Source organism: Condylostylus longicornis, unplaced genomic scaffold, assembly GCF_029603195.1.
Source record: "Condylostylus longicornis isolate FDR11 unplaced genomic scaffold, ASM2960319v2 ptg000044l, whole genome shotgun sequence".
Classification (NCBI taxonomy): Eukaryota; Metazoa; Arthropoda; class Insecta; order Diptera; family Dolichopodidae; genus Condylostylus; species Condylostylus longicornis.
Genome location: NW_026578013.1, coordinates 15,756 through 33,815, shown reverse-complemented (window position 1 = coordinate 33,815; position 18,060 = coordinate 15,756). Strand labels below are relative to the sequence as shown.

Sequence of the window (18,060 nt, the reverse complement as noted above, 5' to 3'; positions counted from 1 at the left end):
ATAGGCTGTAGCGAAAATATTTTTGGAGATATTTAAGAAAATCTTTTGCAAAACTTTAAACGCGTTTTCTGGCTAAACTAGAAGAGATAGAGCGATTTTAAGTGTTTTTTGTGATCACTGGGAATCCACTGATTCTGCCAATATATGATAATAGGCTGTAGCTAAAATATTTTTGGAGATATTCAAAAAATCTTTTGCAAAACTTTAAACACGTTTTCTGGCGAAACTAGAAGAGATAGAGTGGTTTTTAGTGTTTTTTGTGATCGCTGGGACTCCACAGATTATATGATAATAGGATAATAGGCTGTAGCGAAAATATTTTTGGAGATATTTAAGAAAATCTTTTGCAAAACTTTAAACGCGTTTTCTGGCTAAACTAGAAGAGATAGAGCGATTTTAAGTGTTTTTTGTGATCACTGGGAATCCACTGATTCTGCCAATATATGATAATAGGCTGTAGCTAAAATATTTTTGGAGATATTCAAAAAATCTTTTGCAAAACTTTAAACACGTTTTCTGGCGAAACTAGAAGAGATAGAGTGGTTTTTAGTGTTTTTTGTGATCACTGGGAATCCACTGATTCTGCCAATATATGATAATAGGCTGTAGCAAAAATATTTTTGGAGATATTTAAAAAAATCCTTTTAAAAACTTTGAACGCGTTTTCTGGCTAAACTAGAAGAGATAGAGCGATTTTAAGTGTTTTTTGTGATCACTGGGAATCCACAGATTCTGCCAATATATGATAATAGGCTGTAGCGAAAATATTTTTGGAGATATTTAAGAAAATTTTTTGCAAAACTTTAAACGCGTTTTCTGGCTAAACTAGAATAGGCTGTAGCAAAAAAATCTTTTGCAAAACTTTAAACGCGTTTTCTGGCTAAACTAGAAGAGATAGAGCGATTTTAAGTGTTTTTTGTGATCACTGGGAATCCACAAATTCTGCCAATATATGATAATAGGCTGTAGCAAAAATATTTTTGGAGATATTTAAAAAAATCTTTTGCAAAACTTTAAACGCGTTTTCTGGCTAAACTAGAAGAGATAGAGCGATTTTAAGTGTTTTTTGTGATCACTGGGAATCCACAGATTCTGCCAATATATGATAATAGGCTGTAGCAAAAATATTTTTGGAGATATTTAAAAAAATCTTTTGCAAAACTTTAAACGCGTTTTCTGGCTAAACTAGAAGAGATAGAGCGATTTTAAGTGTTTTTTGTGATAACTGGGAATCCACAGATTCTGCCAATATATGATAATAGGCTGTAGCAAAAATATTTTTGGAGATATTTAAAAAAATCTTTTGCAAAACTTTAAACGTGTTTTCTGGCTAAACTAGAAGAGATAGAGCGATTTTAAGTGTTTTTTGTGATCACTGGGAATTTACAGATTCTGCCAATATATGATAATAGGCTGTAGCAAAAATATTTTTGGAGACATTTAAAAAAATCTTTTGCAAAACTTTAAACGCGTTTTCTGGCTAAACTAGAAGAGATAGAGCGATTTTAAGTGTTTTTTGTGATCACTGGGAATCCACAGATTCTGCCAATATATGATAATAGGCTGTAGCGAAAATATTTTTGGAGATATTTAAAAAAATCTTTTGCAAAACTTTAAACGCGTTTTCTGGCTAAACTAGAAGAGATATAGCGATTTTAAGTGTTTTTTGTGATCACTGGGAATCCACAGATTCTGCCAATATATGATAATAGGCTGTAGCGAAAATATTTTTGGAGATATTTAAAAAAATCTTTTGCAAAACTTTAAACGCGTTTTCTGGCTAAACTAGAAGAGATGGAGCGATTTTAAGTGTTTTTTGTGATAACTGGGAATCCACAGATTCTGCCAATATATGATAATAGGCTGTAGCAAAAATATTTTTGGAGATATTTAAAAAATCTTTTGCAAAACTTTAAACGCGTTTTCTGGCTAAACTAGAAGAGATAGAGCGATTTTAAGTGTTTTTTGTGATCACTGGGAATCCACAGATTCTGCCAATATATGATAATAGGCTGTAGCAAAAATATTTTTGGAGATATTTAAAAAAATCTTTTGCAAAACTTTAAACGCGTTTTCTGGCTAAACTAGAAGAGATAGAGCGATTTTAAGTGTTTTTTGTGATCACTGGGAATCCACAGATTCTGCCAATATATGATAATAGGCTGTAGCGAAAATATTTTTGGAGATATTTAAAAAAATCTTTTGTAAAACTTTAAACGCGTTTTCTGGCTAATTTATAAGAGATAGAGCGATTTTAAGTGTTTTTTGTGATAACTGGGAATCCACAGATTCTGCCAATATATGATAATAGGCTGTAGCGAAAATATTTTTGGAGATATTTAAAAAAATCTTTTGCAAAACTTTAAACGCGTTTTCTGGCTAAACTAGAAGAGATAGAGCGATTTTAAGTGTTTTTTGTGATCACTGGGAATCCACAGATTCTGCCAATATATGATAATAGGCTGTAGCGAAAATATTTTTGGAGATATTTAAAAAAATCTATTGCAAAACTTTAAACGCGTTTTCTGGCTAAACTAGAAGAGATAGAGCGATTTTAAGTGTTTTTTGTGATCACTGGGAATCCACAGATTCTGCCAATATACGATAATAGGCTATAGCAAAAATATATTTGGAGATATTTAAGAAAATCTTTTGCAAAACTTTAAACGCGTTTTCTGGCTAAACTAGAAGAGATAGAGCGATTTTAAGTGTTTTTTGTGATCACTGGGAATCCACAGATTCTGCCAATATATGATAATAGGGTGTAGCAAAAATATTTTTGGAGATATTTAAAAAAATCTTTTGCAAAACTTTAAACGCGTTTTCTGGCTAAACTAGAAGAGATATAGCGATTTTAAGTGTTTTTTGTGATCACTGGGAATCCACAGATTCTGCCAATATATGATAATAGGCTGTAGCAAAAATATTTTTTGAGATATTTAAAAAAATCTTTTGCAAAACTTTAAACGCGTTTTCTGGCTAAACTAGAAGAGATAGAGCGATTTTAAGTGTTTTTTGTGATCACTGGGAATCCACAGATTCTGCCAATATACGATAATAGGCTATAGCAAAAATATATTTGGAGATATTTAAGAAAATCTTTTGCAAAACTTTAAACGCGTTTTCTGGCTAAACTAGAAGAGATAGAGCGATTTTAAGTGTTTTTTGTGATCACTGGGAATCCACAGATTCTGCCAATATATGATAATAGGGTGTAGCAAAAATATTTTTGGAGATATTTAAAAAAATCTTTTGCAAAACTTTAAACGCGTTTTCTGGCTAAACTAAAAGAGATATAGCGATTTTAAGTGTTTTTTGTGATCACTGGGAATCCACAGATTCTGCCAATATATGATAATAGGCTGTAGCAAAAATATTTTTTGAGATATTTAAAAAAATCTTTTGCAAAACTTTAAACGCGTTTTCTGGCTAAACTAGAAGAGATAGAGCGATTTTAAGTGTTTTTTGTGATCACTGGGAATCCACAGATTCTGCCAATATATGATAATAGGCTGTAGCAAAAATATTTTTGGAGATATTTAAAAAAATCTTTTGCAAAACTTTAAACGCGTTTTCTGGCTAAACTAGAAGAGATAGAGCGATTTTAAGTGTTTTTTGTGATCACTGGGAATCCACAGATTCTGCCAATATATGATAATAGGCTGTAGCAAAAATATTTTTTGAGATATTTAAAAAAATCTTTTGCAAAACTTTAAACGCGTTTTCTGGCTAAACTAGAAGAGATAGAGCGATTTTAAGTGTTTTTTGTGATCACTGGGAATCCACAGATTCTGCCAATATACGATAATAGGCTATAGCAAAAATATATTTGGAGATATTTAAGAAAATCTTTTGCAAAACTTTAAACGCGTTTTCTGGCTAAACTAGAAGAGATAGAGCGATTTTAAGTGTTTTTTGTGATCACTGGGAATCCACAGATTCTGCCAATATATGATAATAGGGTGTAGCAAAAATATTTTTGGAGATATTTAAAAAAATCTTTTGCAAAACTTTAAACGCGTTTTCTGGCTAAACTAGAAGAGATATAGCGATTTTAAGTGTTTTTTGTGATCACTGGGAATCCACAGATTCTGCCAATATATGATAATAGGCTGTAGCAAAAATATTTTTTGAGATATTTAAAAAAATCTTTTGCAAAACTTTAAACGCGTTTTCTGGCTAAACTAGAAGAGATAGAGCGATTTTAAGTGTTTTTTGTGATCACTGGGAATCCACAGATTCTGCCAATATATGATAATAGGCTGTAGCAAAAATATTTTTGGAGATATTTAAAAAAATCTTTTGCAAAACTTTAAACGCGTTTTCTGGCTAAACTAGAAGGGATAGAGCGATTTTAAGTGTTTTTTGTGATCACTGGGAGTCCACAGATTCTGCCAATATATGATAATAGGCTGTAGCAAAAATATTTTTGGAGATATTTAAAAAAATCTTTTGCAAAACTTTAAACGCGTTTTCTGGCTAAACTAGAAGAGATAGAGTGATTTTAAGTGTTTTTTGTGATCACTAGGAATCCACAGATTCTGCCAATATATGATAATAGGCTGTAGCGAAAATATTTTTGGAGATATTTAAAAAAATCTTTTGCAAAACTTTAAACGCGTTTTCTGGCTAAACTAGAAGAGATAGAGCGATTTTAAGTGTTTTTTGTGATAACTGGGAATCCACAGATTCTACCAATATATGATAATAGGCCGTAGCAAAAATATTTTTGGAGATATTTAAAAAAATCTTTTACAAAATTTTAAACGCGTTTTCTGGCTAAACTAGAAGAGATAGAGCGTTTTTAAGTGTTTTTTGTGATCACTGGGAATCCACAGATTCTGCCAATATATAATAATAGGTTGTAGCAAAAATATTTTTGGAGATATTTAAGAAAATCTTTTGCAAAATTTTAAACGCGTTTTCTGGCTAAACTAGAAGAGATAGAGCGATTTTAAGTGTTTTTTGTAATCACTGGGAATCCACAGATTCTGCCAATATATGATAATAGGCTGTAGCAAAAATATTTTTGGAGATATTTAAAAAAATCTTTTGCAAAACTTTAAACGCGTTTTCTGGCTAAACTAGAAGGGATAGAGTGATTTTAAGTGTTTTTTGTGATCACTAGGAATCCACAGATTCTGCCAATATATGATAATAGGCTGTAGCGAAAATATTTTTGGAGATATTTAAAAAAATCTTTTGCAAAACTTTAAACGCGTTTTCTGGCTAAACTAGAAGAGATAGAGCGATTTTAAGTGTTTTTTGTGATAACTGGGAATCCACAGATTCTGCCAATATATGATAATAGGCTGTAGCAAAAATATTTTTGGAGATATTTAAAAAAATCTTTTGCAAAACTTTAAACGCGTTTTCTGGCTAAACTAGAAGAGATAGAGCGTTTTTAAGTGTTTTTTGTGATCACTGGGAATCCACAGATTCTGCCAATATATAATAATAGGTTGTAGCAAAAATATTTTTGGAGATATTTAAGAAAATCTTTTGCAAACTTTAAACGCGTTTTCTGGCTAAACTAGAAGAGATAGAGCGATTTTAAGTGTTTTTTGTGATCACTGGGAGTCCACAGATTCTGCCAATATATGATAATAGGCTGTAGCAAAAATATTTTTGGAGATATTTAAAAAATCTTTTGCAAAGCTTTAAACGCGTTTTCTGGCTAAACTAGAAGAGATAGAGCGATTTTAAGTGTTTTTTGTGATCACTGGGAATCCACAGATTCTGCCAATATATAATAATAGGTAGTAGCAAAAATATTTTTGGAGATATTTAAGAAAATCTTTTGCAAAACTTTAAACGCGTTTTCTGGCTAAACTATAAGAGATAGAGCGATTTTAAGTGTTTTTTGTGATCACTGGGAGTCCACAGATTCTGCCAATATATGATAATAGGCTGTAGCAAAAATATTTTTTGAGATATTTAAAAAAATCTTTTGCAAAACTTTAAACGCGTTTTCTGGCTAAACTAGAAGAGATAGAGCGATTTTAAGTGTTTTTTGTGATCACTGGGAATCCACAAATTCTGCCAATATATGATAATAGGCTGTAGCAAAAATATTTTTGTAGATATTTAAAAAAATCTTTCGCAAAACTTTAAACGCGTTTTCTGGCTAAACTAGAAGAGATAGAGCGATTTTAAGTGTTTTTTGTGATCAGTGGGAATCCACAGATTCTGCCAATATATGATAATAGGCTGTAGCAAAAATATTTTTGGAGATATTTAAAAAAATCTTTTGCAAAACTTTAAACGCGTTTTCTGGCTAAACTAGAAGAGATAGAGCGATTTTAAGTGTTTTTTGTGATCACTGGGAATCCAACAATTCTGCCAATATATGATAATAGGCTGTAGCAAAAATATTTTTGGAGATATTTAAGAAAATCTTTTGCAAAACTTTAAACGCGTTTTCTGGCTAAACTAGAAGAGATAGAGCGATTTTAAGTGTTTTTTGTGATCACTGGGAATCCAACAATTCTGCCAATATATGATAATAGGCTGTAGCAAAAATATTTTTGGAGATATTTAAGAAAATCTTTTGCAAAACTTTAAACGCGTTTTCTGGCTAAACTAGAAGAGATAGAGTGATTTTAAGTGTTTTTTGTGATCACTAGGAATCCACAGATTCTGCCAATATATGATAATAGGCTGTAGCGAAAATATTTTTGGAGATATTTAAAAAAATCTTTTGCAAAACTTTAAACGCGTTTTCTGGCTAAACTAGAAGAGATAGAGCGATTTTAAGTGTTTTTTGTGATAACTGGGAATCCACAGATTCTACCAATATATGATAATAGGCCGTAGCAAAAATATTTTTGGAGATATTTAAAAAAATCTTTTGCAAAATTTTAAACGCGTTTTCTGGCTAAACTAGAAGAGATAGAGCGTTTTTAAGTGTTTTTTGTGATCACTGGGAATCCACAGATTCTGCCAATATATAATAATAGGTTGTAGCAAAAATATTTTTGGAGATATTTAAGAAAATCTTTTGCAAAATTTTAAACGCGTTTTCTGGCTAAACTAGAAGAGATAGAGCGATTTTAAGTGTTTTTTGTAATCACTGGGAATCCACAGATTCTGCCAATATATGATAATAGGCTGTAGCAAAAATATTTTTGGAGATATTTAAAAAAATCTTTTGCAAAACTTTAAACGCGTTTTCTGGCTAAACTAGAAGGGATAGAGTGATTTTAAGTGTTTTTTGTGATCACTAGGAATCCACAGATTCTGCCAATATATGATAATAGGCTGTAGCGAAAATATTTTTGGAGATATTTAAAAAAATCTTTTGCAAAACTTTAAACGCGTTTTCTGGCTAAACTAGAAGAGATAGAGCGATTTTAAGTGTTTTTTGTGATAACTGGGAATCCACAGATTCTGCCAATATATGATAATAGGCTGTAGCAAAAATATTTTTGGAGATATTTAAAAAAATCTTTTGCAAAACTTTAAACGCGTTTTCTGGCTAAACTAGAAGAGATAGAGCGTTTTTAAGTGTTTTTTGTGATCACTGGGAATCCACAGATTCTGCCAATATATAATAATAGGTTGTAGCAAAAATATTTTTGGAGATATTTAAGAAAATCTTTTGCAAAACTTTAAACGCGTTTTCTGGCTAAACTAGAAGAGATAGAGCGATTTTAAGTGTTTTTTGTGATCACTGGGAGTCCACAGATTCTGCCAATATATGATAATAGGCTGTAGCAAAAATATTTTTGGAGATATTTAAAAAATCTTTTGCAAAACTTTAAACGCGTTTTCTGGCTAAACTAGAAGAGATAGAGCGATTTTAAGTGTTTTTTGTGATCACTGGGAATCCACAGATTCTGCCAATATATAATAATAGGTAGTAGCAAAAATATTTTTGGAGATATTTAAGAAAATCTTTTGCAAAACTTTAAACGCGTTTTCTGGCTAAACTAGAAGAGATAGAGCGATTTTAAGTGTTTTTTGTGATCACTGGGAGTCCACAGATTCTGCCAATATATGATAATAGGCTGTAGCAAAAATATTTTTTGAGATATTTAAAAAAATCTTTTGCAAAACTTTAAACGCGTTTTCTGGCTAAACTAGAAGAGATAGAGCGATTTTAAGTGTTTTTTGTGATCACTGGGAATCCACAAATTCTGCCAATATATGATAATAGGCTGTAGCAAAAATATTTTTGTAGATATTTGAAAAAATCTTTCGCAAAACTTTAAACGCGTTTTCTGGCTAAACTAGATGAGATAGAGCGATTTTAAGTGTTTTTTGTGATCAGTGGGAATCCACAGATTCTGCCAATATATGATAATAGGCTGTAGCAAAAATATTTTTGGAGATATTTAAAAAAATCTTTTGCAAAACTTTAAACGCGTTTTCTGGCTAAACTAGAAGAGATAGAGCGATTTTAAGTGTTTTTTGTGATCACTGGGAATCCAACAATTCTGCCAATATATGATAATAGGCTGTAGCAAAAATATTTTTGGAGATATTTACGAAAATCTTTTGCAAAACTTTAAACGCGTTTTCTGGCTAAACTAGAAGAGATAGAGCGATTTTAAGTGTTTTTTGTGATCACTGGGAATCCAACAATTCTGCCAATATATGATAATAGGCTGTAGCAAAAATATTTTTGGAGATATTTAAGAAAATCTTTTGCAAAACTTTAAACGCGTTTTCTGGCTAAACTAGAAGAGATAGAGCGATTTTAAGTGTTTTTTGTGATCACTGGGAATCCACAAATTCTGCGAATATATGATAATAGGCTGTAGCAAAAATATTTTTGTAGATATTTAAAAAAATCTTTCGCAAAACTTTAAACGCGTTTTCTGGCTAAACCAGAAGAGATAGAGCGATTTTAAGTGTTTTTTGTGATCAGTGGGAATCCACAGATTCTGCCAATATATGATAATAGGCTGTAGCAAAAATATTTTTGGAGATATTTAAAAAAATCTTTTGCAAAACTTTAAACGCGTTTTCTGGCTAAACTAGAAGAGATAGAGCGATTTTAAGTGTTTTTTGTGATCACTGGGAATCCAATAATTCTGCCAATATATGATAATAGGCTGTAGCAAAAATATTTTTGGAGATATTTAAGAAAATCTTTTGCAAAACTTTAAACGCGTTTTCTGGCTAAACTAGAAGAGATAGAGCGATTTTAAGTGTTTTTTGTGATCACTGGGAGTCCACAGATTCTGCCAATATATGATAATAGGCTGTAGCAAAAATATTTTTTGAGATATTTAAAAAAATCTTTTGCAAAACTTTAAACGCGTTTTCTGGCTAAACTAGAAGAGATAGAGCGATTTTAAGTGTTTTTTGTGATCACTGGGAATCCACAAATTCTGCCAATATATGATAATAGGCTGTAGCAAAAATATTTTTGTAGATATTTAAAAAAATCTTTCGCAAAACTTTAAACGCGTTTTCTGGCTAAACTAGAAGAGATAGAGCGATTTTAAGTGTTTTTTGTGATCAGTGGGAATCCACAGATTCTGCCAATATATGATAATAGGCTGTAGCAAAAATATTTTTGGAAATATTTAAAAAAATCTTTTGCAAAACTTTAAACGCGTTTTCTGGCTAAACTAGAAGAGATAGAGCGATTTTAAGTGTTTTTTGTGATCACTGGGAGTCCACAGATTCTGCCAATATATGATAATAGGCTGTAGCAAAAATATTTTTGGAGATATTTAAAAAAATCTTTTGCAAAACTTTAAACGCGTTTTCTGGCTAAACTAGAAGAGATAGAGCGATTTTAAGTGTTTTTTGTGATCACTGGGAATCCAACAATTCTGCCAATATATGATAATAGGCTGTAGCAAAAATATTTTTGGAGATATTTAAGAAATCTTTTGCAAAACTTTAAACGCGTTTTCTGGCTAAACTAGAAGAGATAGAGCGATTTTAAGTGTTTTTTGTGATCACTAGGAATCCACAGATTCTGCCAATATATGATAATAGGCTGTAGCAAAAATATTTTTGGAGATATTTAAAAAAATCTTTTGCAAAACTTTAAACGTGTTTTCTGGCTAAACTAGAAGAGATATAGCGATTTTAAGTGTTTTTTGTGATCACTGGGAATCCACAGATTCTGCCAATATATGATAATAGGCTGTAGCAAAAATATTTTTTGAGATATTTAAAAAAATCTTTTGCAAAACTTTAAACGCGTTTTCTGGCTAAACTAGAAGAGATAGAGCGATTTTAAGTGTTTTTTGTGATCACTGGGAATCCACAGATTCTGCCAATATATGATAATAGGCTGTAGCAAAAATATTTTTGGAGATATTTAAAAAAATCTTTTGCAAAACTTTAAACGCGTTTTCTGGCTAAACTAGAAGAGATAGAGCGATTTTAAGTGTTTTTTGTGATCACTGGGAATCCACAGATTCTGCCAATATATGATAATAGGCTGTAGCAAAAATATTTTTGGAGATATTTAAAAAAATCTTTTGCAAAACTTTAAACGCGTTTTCTGGCTAAACTAGAAGAGATAGAGTGATTTTAAGTGTTTTTTGTGATCACTAGGAATCCACAGATTCTGCCAATATATGATAATAGGCTGTAGCGAAAATATTTTTGGAGATATTTAAAAAAATCTTTTGCAAAACTTTAAACGCGTTTTCTGGCTAAACTAGAAGAGATAGAGCGATTTTAAGTGTTTTTTGTGATCACTGGGAATCCACAAATTCTGCCAATATATGATAATAGGCTGTAGCAAAAATATTTTTGGAGATATTTAAAAAAAATCTTTTGCAAAACTTTAAACGCGTTTTCTGGCTAAACTAGAAGAGATAGAGCGATTTTAAGTGTTTTTTGTGATCACTGAAAATCCACAGATTCTGCCAATATATGATAATAGGCTGTAGCAAAAATATTTTTGGAGATATTTAAAAAAATCTTTTGCAAAACTTTAAACGTGTTTTCTGGCTAAACTAGAAGAGATATAGCGATTTTAAGTGTTTTTTGTGATCACTGGGAATCCACAGATTCTGCCAATATATGATAATAGGCTGTAGCAAAAATATTTTTGGAGATATTTAAAAAAATCTTTTGCAAAACTTTAAACGCGTTTTCTGGCTAAACTAGAAGAGATAGAGCGATTTTAAGTGTTTTTTGTGATCACTGGGAATCCACAGATTCTGCCAATATATGATAATAGGCTGTAGCAAAAATATTTTTGGAGATATTTAAAAAAAATCTTTTGCAAAACTTTAAACGCGTTTTCTGGCTAAACTAGAAGAGATAGAGCGATTTTAAGTGTTTTTTGTGATCACTGGGAATCCACAGATTCTGCCAATATTTGATAATAGGCTGTAGCAAAAATATTTTTTGAGATATTTAAAAAAATCTTTTGCAAAACTTTAAACGCGTTTTCTGGCTAAACTAGAAGAGATAGAGCGATTTTAAGTGTTTTTTGTGATCACTGGGAATCCACAGATTCTGCCAATATATGATAATAGGCTGTAGCAAAAATATTTTTGGAGATATTTAAAAAAATCTTTTGCAAAACTTTAAACGCGTTTTCTGGCTAAACTAGAAGAGATAGAGCGATTTTAAGTGTTTTTTGTGATCACTGGGAATCCACAGATTCTGCCAATATATGATAATAGGCTGTAGCAAAAATATTTTTGGAGATATTTAAAAAAATCTTTTGCAAAACTTTAAACGCGTTTTCTGGCTAAACTAGAAGAGATAGAGCGATTTTAAGTGTTTTTTGTGATCACTGGGAATCCACAAATTCTGCCAATATATGATAATAGGCTGTAGCAAAAATATTTTTGGAGATATTTAAAAAAATCTTTTGCAAAACTTTAAACGCGTTTTCTGGCTAAACTAGAAGAGATAGAGCGATTTTAAGTGTTTTTTGTGATCACTGGGAATCCACAGATTCTGCCAATATATGATAATAGGCTGTAGCAAAAATATTTTTGGAGATATTTAAAAAAATCTTTTGCAAAACTTTAAACGCGTTTTCTGGCTAAACTAGAAGAGATAGAGCGATTTTAAGTGTTTTTTGTGATCACTGGGAATCCACAGATTCTGCCAATATATGATAATAGGCTGTAGCAAAAATATTTTTGGAGATATTTAAAAAAATCTTTTGCAAAACTTTAAACGCGTTTTCTGGCTAAACTAGAAGAGATAGAGCGATTTTAAGTGTTTTTTGTGATCACTGGGAATCCACAAATTCTGCCAATATATGATAATAGGCTGTAGCAAAAATATTTTTGGAGATATTTAAAAAAATCTTTTGCAAAACTTTAAACGCGTTTTCTGGCTAAACTAGAAGAGATAGAGCGATTTTAAGTGTTTTTTGTGATCACTGAAAATCCACAGATTCTGCCAATATATGATAATAGGCTGTAGCAAAAATATTTTTGGAGATATTTAAAAAATCTTTTGCAAAACTTTAAACGTGTTTTCTGGCTAAACTAGAAGAGATATAGCGATTTTAAGTGTTTTTTGTGATCACTGGGAATCCACAGACTCTGCCAATATTTGATAATAAGCTGTAGCAAAAATATTTTTTGAGATATTTAAAAAAATCTTTTGCAAAACTTTAAACGCGTTTTCTGGCTAAACTAGAAGAGATAGAGCGATTTTAAGTGTTTTTTGTGATCACTGGGAATCCACAGATTCTGCCAATATATGATAATAGGCTGTAGCAAAAATATTTTTGGAGATATTTAAAAAAATCTTTTGCAAAACTTTAAACGCGTTTTCTGGCTAAACTAGAAGAGATAGAGCGATTTTAAGTGTTTTTTGTGATCACTGGGAATCCACAGATTCTGCCAATATATGATAATAGGCTGTAGCAAAAATATTTTTGGAGATATTTAAAAAAATCTTTTGCAAAACTTTAAACGCGTTTTCTGGCTAAACTAGAAGAGATAGAGCGATTTTAAGTGTTTTTTGTGATCACTGGGAATCCACAGATTCTGCCAATATATGATAATATTCTGTAGCAAAAATATTTTTGGAGATATTTAAAAAAATCTTTTGCAAAACTTTAAACGCGTTTTCTGGCTAAACTAGAAGAGATAGAGCGATTTTAAGTGTTTTTTGTGATCACTGGGAATCCACAGATTCTGCCAATATATGATAATAGGCTGTAGCAAAAATATTTTTGGAGATATTTAAAAAAATCTTTTGCAAAACTTTAAACGCGTTTTCTGGCTAAACTAGAAGAGATAGAGCGATTTTAAGTGTTTTTTGTGATCACTGGGAATCCACAAATTCTGCCAATATATGATAATAGGCTGTAGCAAAAATATTTTTGGAGATATTTAAAAAAATCTTTTGCAAAACTTTAAACGCGTTTTCTGGCTAAACTAGAAGAGATAGAGCGATTTTAAGTGTTTTTTGTGATCACTGGGAGTCCACAGATTCTGCCAATATATGATAATAGGCTGTAGCGAAAATATTTTTGGAGATATTTAAAAAAATCTTTTGCAAAACTTTAAACGCGTTTTCTGGCTAAACTAGAAGAGATAGAGCGATTTTAAGTATTTTTTGTGATCACTGGGAATCCACAAATTCTGCCAATATATGATAATAGGCTGTAGCAAAAATATTTTTGGAGATATTTAAAAAAATCTTTTGCAAAACTTTAAACGCGTTTTCTGGCTAAACTAGAAGAGATATAGCGATTTTAAGTGTTTTTTGTGATCACTGGGAATCCACAGATTCTGCCAATATATGATAATAGGCTGTAGCAAAAATATTTTTGGAGATATTTAAAAAAATCTTTTGCAAAACTTTAAACGCTTTTCCTGGCTAAACTAGAAGAGATAGAGCGATTTTAAGTGTTTTTTGTGATCACTGGGAATCCACAGATTCTGCCAATATATGATAATAGGCTGTAGCAAAAATATTTTTTGAGATATTCAAAAAAATCTTTTGCAAAACTTTAAACGCGTTTTCTGGCTAAACTAGAAGAGATAGAACGATTTTAAGTGTTTTTTGTGATCACTGGGAATCCACAGATTCTGCCAATATATGATAATAGGCTGTAGCAAAAATATTTTTGGAGATATTTAAAAAAATCTTTTGCAAAACTTTAAACGCGTTTTCTGGCTAAACTAGAAGAGATAGAGCGATTTTAAGTGTTTTTTGTGATCACTAGGAATCCACAGATTCTGCCAATATATGATAATAGGCTGTAGCGAAAATATTTTTGGAGATATTTAAAAAAATCTTTTGCAAAACTTTAAACGCGTTTTCTGGCTAAACTAGAAGAGATAGAGCGATTTTAAGTGTTTTTTGTGATCACTGGGAATCCACAGATTCTGCCAATATATAATAATAGGTTGTAGCAAAAATATTTTTGGAGATATTTAAGAAAAACTTTTGCAAAACTTTAAACGCGTTTTCTGGCTAAACTAGAAGAGATAGAGCGATTTTAAGTGTTTTTTGTGATCACTGGGAATCCACAAATTCTGCCAATATATGATAATAGGCTGTAGCAAAAATATTTTTGGAGATATTTAAAAAAATCTTTTGCAAAACTTTAAACGCGTTTTCTGGCTAAACTAGAAGAGATAGAGCGATTTTAAGTGTTTTTTGTGATCACTGGGAATCCACAAATTCTGCCAATATATGATAATAGGCTGTAGCAAAAATATTTTTGGAGATATTTAAAAAAATCTTTTGCAAAACTTTAAACGCGTTTTCTGGCTAAACTAGAAGAGATAGAGCGATTTTAAGTGTTTTTTGTGATCACTGAAAATCCACAGATTCTGCCAATATATGATAATAGGCTGTAGCAAAAATATTTTTGGAGATATTTAAAAAAATCTTTTGCAAAACTTTAAACGTGTTTTCTGGCTAAACTAGAAGAGATATAGCGATTTTAAGTGTTTTTTGTGATCACTGGGAATCCACAGATTCTGCCAATATTTGATAATAGGCTGTAGCAAAAATATTTTTTGAGATATTTAAAAAAATCTTTTGCAAAACTTTAAACGCGTTTTCTGGCTAAACTAGAAGAGATAGAGCGATTTTAAGTGTTTTGTGTGATCACTGGGAATCCACAGATTCTGCCAATATATGATAATAGGCTGTAGCAAAAATATTTTTGGAGATATTTAAAAAAATCTTTTGCAAAACTTTAAACGCGTTTTCTGGCTAAACTAGAAGAGATAGAGCGATTTTAAGTGTTTTTTGTGATCACTGGGAATCCACAGATTCTGCCAATATATGATAATAGGCTGTAGCAAAAATATTTTTGGAGATATTTAAAAAAATCTTTTGCAAAACTTTAAACGCGTTTTCTGGCTAAACTAGAAGAGATAGAGCGATTTTAAGTGTTTTTTGTGATCACTGGGAATCCACAGATTCTGCCAATATATGATAATAGGCTGTAGCAAAAATATTTTTGGAGATATTTAAAAAAATCTTTTGCAAAACTTTAAACGCGTTTTCTGGCTAAACTAGAAGAGATAGAGCGATTTTAAGTGTTTTTTGTGATCACTGTGAATCCACAGATTCTGCCAATATATGATAATAGGCTGTAGCAAAAATATTTTTGGAGATATTTAAAAAAATCTTTTGCAAAACTTTAAACGCGTTTTCTGGCTAAACTAGAAGAGATAGAGCGATTTTAAGTGTTTTTTGTGATCACTGGGAATCCACAAATTCTGCCAATATTTGATAATAGGCTGTAGCAAAAATATTTTTGGAGATATTTAAAAAAATCTTTTGCAAAACTTTAAACGCGTTTTCTGGCTAAACTAGAAGAGATAGAGCGATTTTAAGTGTTTTTTGTGATCACTGTGAATCCACAGATTCTGCCAATATATGATAATAGGCTGTAGCAAAAATATTTTTGGAGATATTTAAAAAAATCTTTTGCAAAACTTTAAACGCGTTTTCTGGCTAAACTAGAAGAGATAGAGCGATTTTAAGTGTTTTTTGTGATCACTGGGAATCCACAAATTCTGCCAATATATGATAATAGGCTGTAGCAAAAATATTTTTGGAGATACAGTAGAGTCGCGATATAGTGACCAATTAAATGTTCAGGGTGGTCATTGTTACGAGGAGTCTACTATTCCGAGACTAGTGTTTTTTTTTCTTCAATCAATATTATAATTTATTCTTCATCAGTAAAGGTTACATTTGTTTCAGAAAAATAATTTTAAAACTCTTATTTTTAATAAAGTACGCATATTTAATTTTATTTAAAAATAAAAATTATAAAATAAAAGTAATAACATCCATTCAGTTCAAAACAAATACATAAAACAAAACTAAAAATTAACAAAGAATCTGAAAACATAAGTTAGGAATTTAAATAACTTTTTACATTTATTTGAAAGAGTTCTGGTTTTGACGCATTCATTTGAAAAAATCTATAATCTTGCATTCTTTAAATGTTTGCTTACTTTGCTCCAAAACAGCTCTTTCTCGAATATTTTTCAAAACGGAAATTTCTTCGTTTGTTGCACGATTTTCTAATGCGTATTTCAAACAGTCGTTGATGGCTTTGATTCCATCAGAATGACTCATTTTAGTTTGAACTTCTGCTACCTCTTCAGATACGTCAGTATCATCAGATTCAATTTCAACAGCAGGAGTTTCATCATCTAAGTTTACATCTTCATTCCACGTATAAATATCTTTTGATGATAAGTTGGCATTTGGACAAATCTTCTGAAATAATGATTTTGTAATGTTCATTTCCTGATCTGAAAACATTTGGGATTTTAAATTTATTAATGGGATTTCATCTTCAGAATCATATTCATTATCGAAAGAAGTAGAAAGAATTTTTTTCCAACACTTAGCTATCATTACAGGTTCTAAACTTTCCCAAACTTTCGATAAGTTTGTAACAGCATTACGAAGGTTAAATTTTTTCAATATAAATTCTAAATCTTCAGCCTTATTTGCGATTATGTGGGACAGAAGTAGATTTCTGTATTTCAATTTTGTGATTCTAGTACAGTTTTGGTCCATAGGTTGGATTAGGGCAGTAACATTAGGCGGCATAAACATTGTAATGATTTGACCATCATCACTTATGAGTTCATCTTCAGGTGGATGACTTGGAGCATTGTCAAGCAAAAGAAGAGCTGTTTTACGAAGACCTTTTTGTTCAAGGTAGCATCTCACTTGAGGAATAAATTTTGTGTCGAACCATGTTTTGAAAATTGAGCAAATCATCCAAGCTGATTTTGAAGAATCATAATCTACAGGAATGTGTTTATTTTTCAGGCAACGTGGATTTTTTGACTTTCCAATAACAAGAGGTCTTATTTTATGATCACCAGACGCATTCGTGCACGCTAAAAATGTCAAACGTTGTTTACAAACTTTTCGGCCAGGCGCATTTTTTTCTTTGTTTGAAACGTAAGTTTTATCCGGAATCAGTTTCCAATATAAGCCTGTTTCATCCGCGTTGTAGATTTGATCCGGCGCTAGATTAAGCTGCTTTATTTTTTCTGCTAATTTGATTAAAAAAGGATCTACAAGTTCTTTTTGAGAAGACAATTTTTCACCACAAATTTTTATAAATCGAATTCCGTGTCTTTTTTTGAATTTTTGGAGCCAACCAGAACTAGCAGAAAAGTCATCTTTTTTATATATTTTTTTGTAAAAGTATTTAGCTTTGTTCTTTAAAATGGTACCATCAATCGGTATATTTTTTTTTCTGCCTTCTAAAAAACCATTCATACAACATTTTTTCTAGCTTAAAGAATTCACCAGTGCGCATTGTTTTTCGTTTACCTATACAGGTAAAAAAGTCATTTTTACACAGAAATAAACACTAATTATAAATTAATGTATGTACTTCTACTTACCTAGGCCACCAAATGAATTAGCATTAGTAGAACTAAGTTTTTGACTCTGTTTTTTTTATAGAGAAAATTGTAGACTTTGCAATACCATACTTCTTTGCTAAAACTGAACTGCAGACTCCTTTTTTTAATTCATCTAGAATTTCTAACTTTTCTTTTAGAGTTAAAAATTTTCTAATATTTCCAGTCATTTTTTACTTATTAGGAAATTGAAAGACTACGATATTATTGTTTTAACACTTCCAAATTACTGACAAAA

At 30.9% G+C, this 18,060-nt stretch overlaps 1 protein-coding gene across 1 annotated transcript in view; it reads right to left on the bottom strand.

Annotated features, from left to right (window-relative positions):
- Positions 1 to 17,850, bottom strand: part of LOC129610368 (jerky protein homolog-like) — a gene marked incomplete at its 5' end in the record, with an annotated part of 68,022 nt that extends 50,172 nt beyond the window's left edge. The window contains 3 exons of the mRNA XM_055522933.1: positions 16,386 to 17,576; positions 17,707 to 17,730; positions 17,805 to 17,850. Of these exons, the coding sequence (XP_055378908.1) occupies positions 16,386 to 17,576; positions 17,707 to 17,730; positions 17,805 to 17,850 (1,261 nt within the window). The remainder of the gene's footprint in view (positions 1 to 16,385; positions 17,577 to 17,706; positions 17,731 to 17,804) is intronic.
- Positions 17,851 to 18,060: the final 210 nt, after the last annotated feature.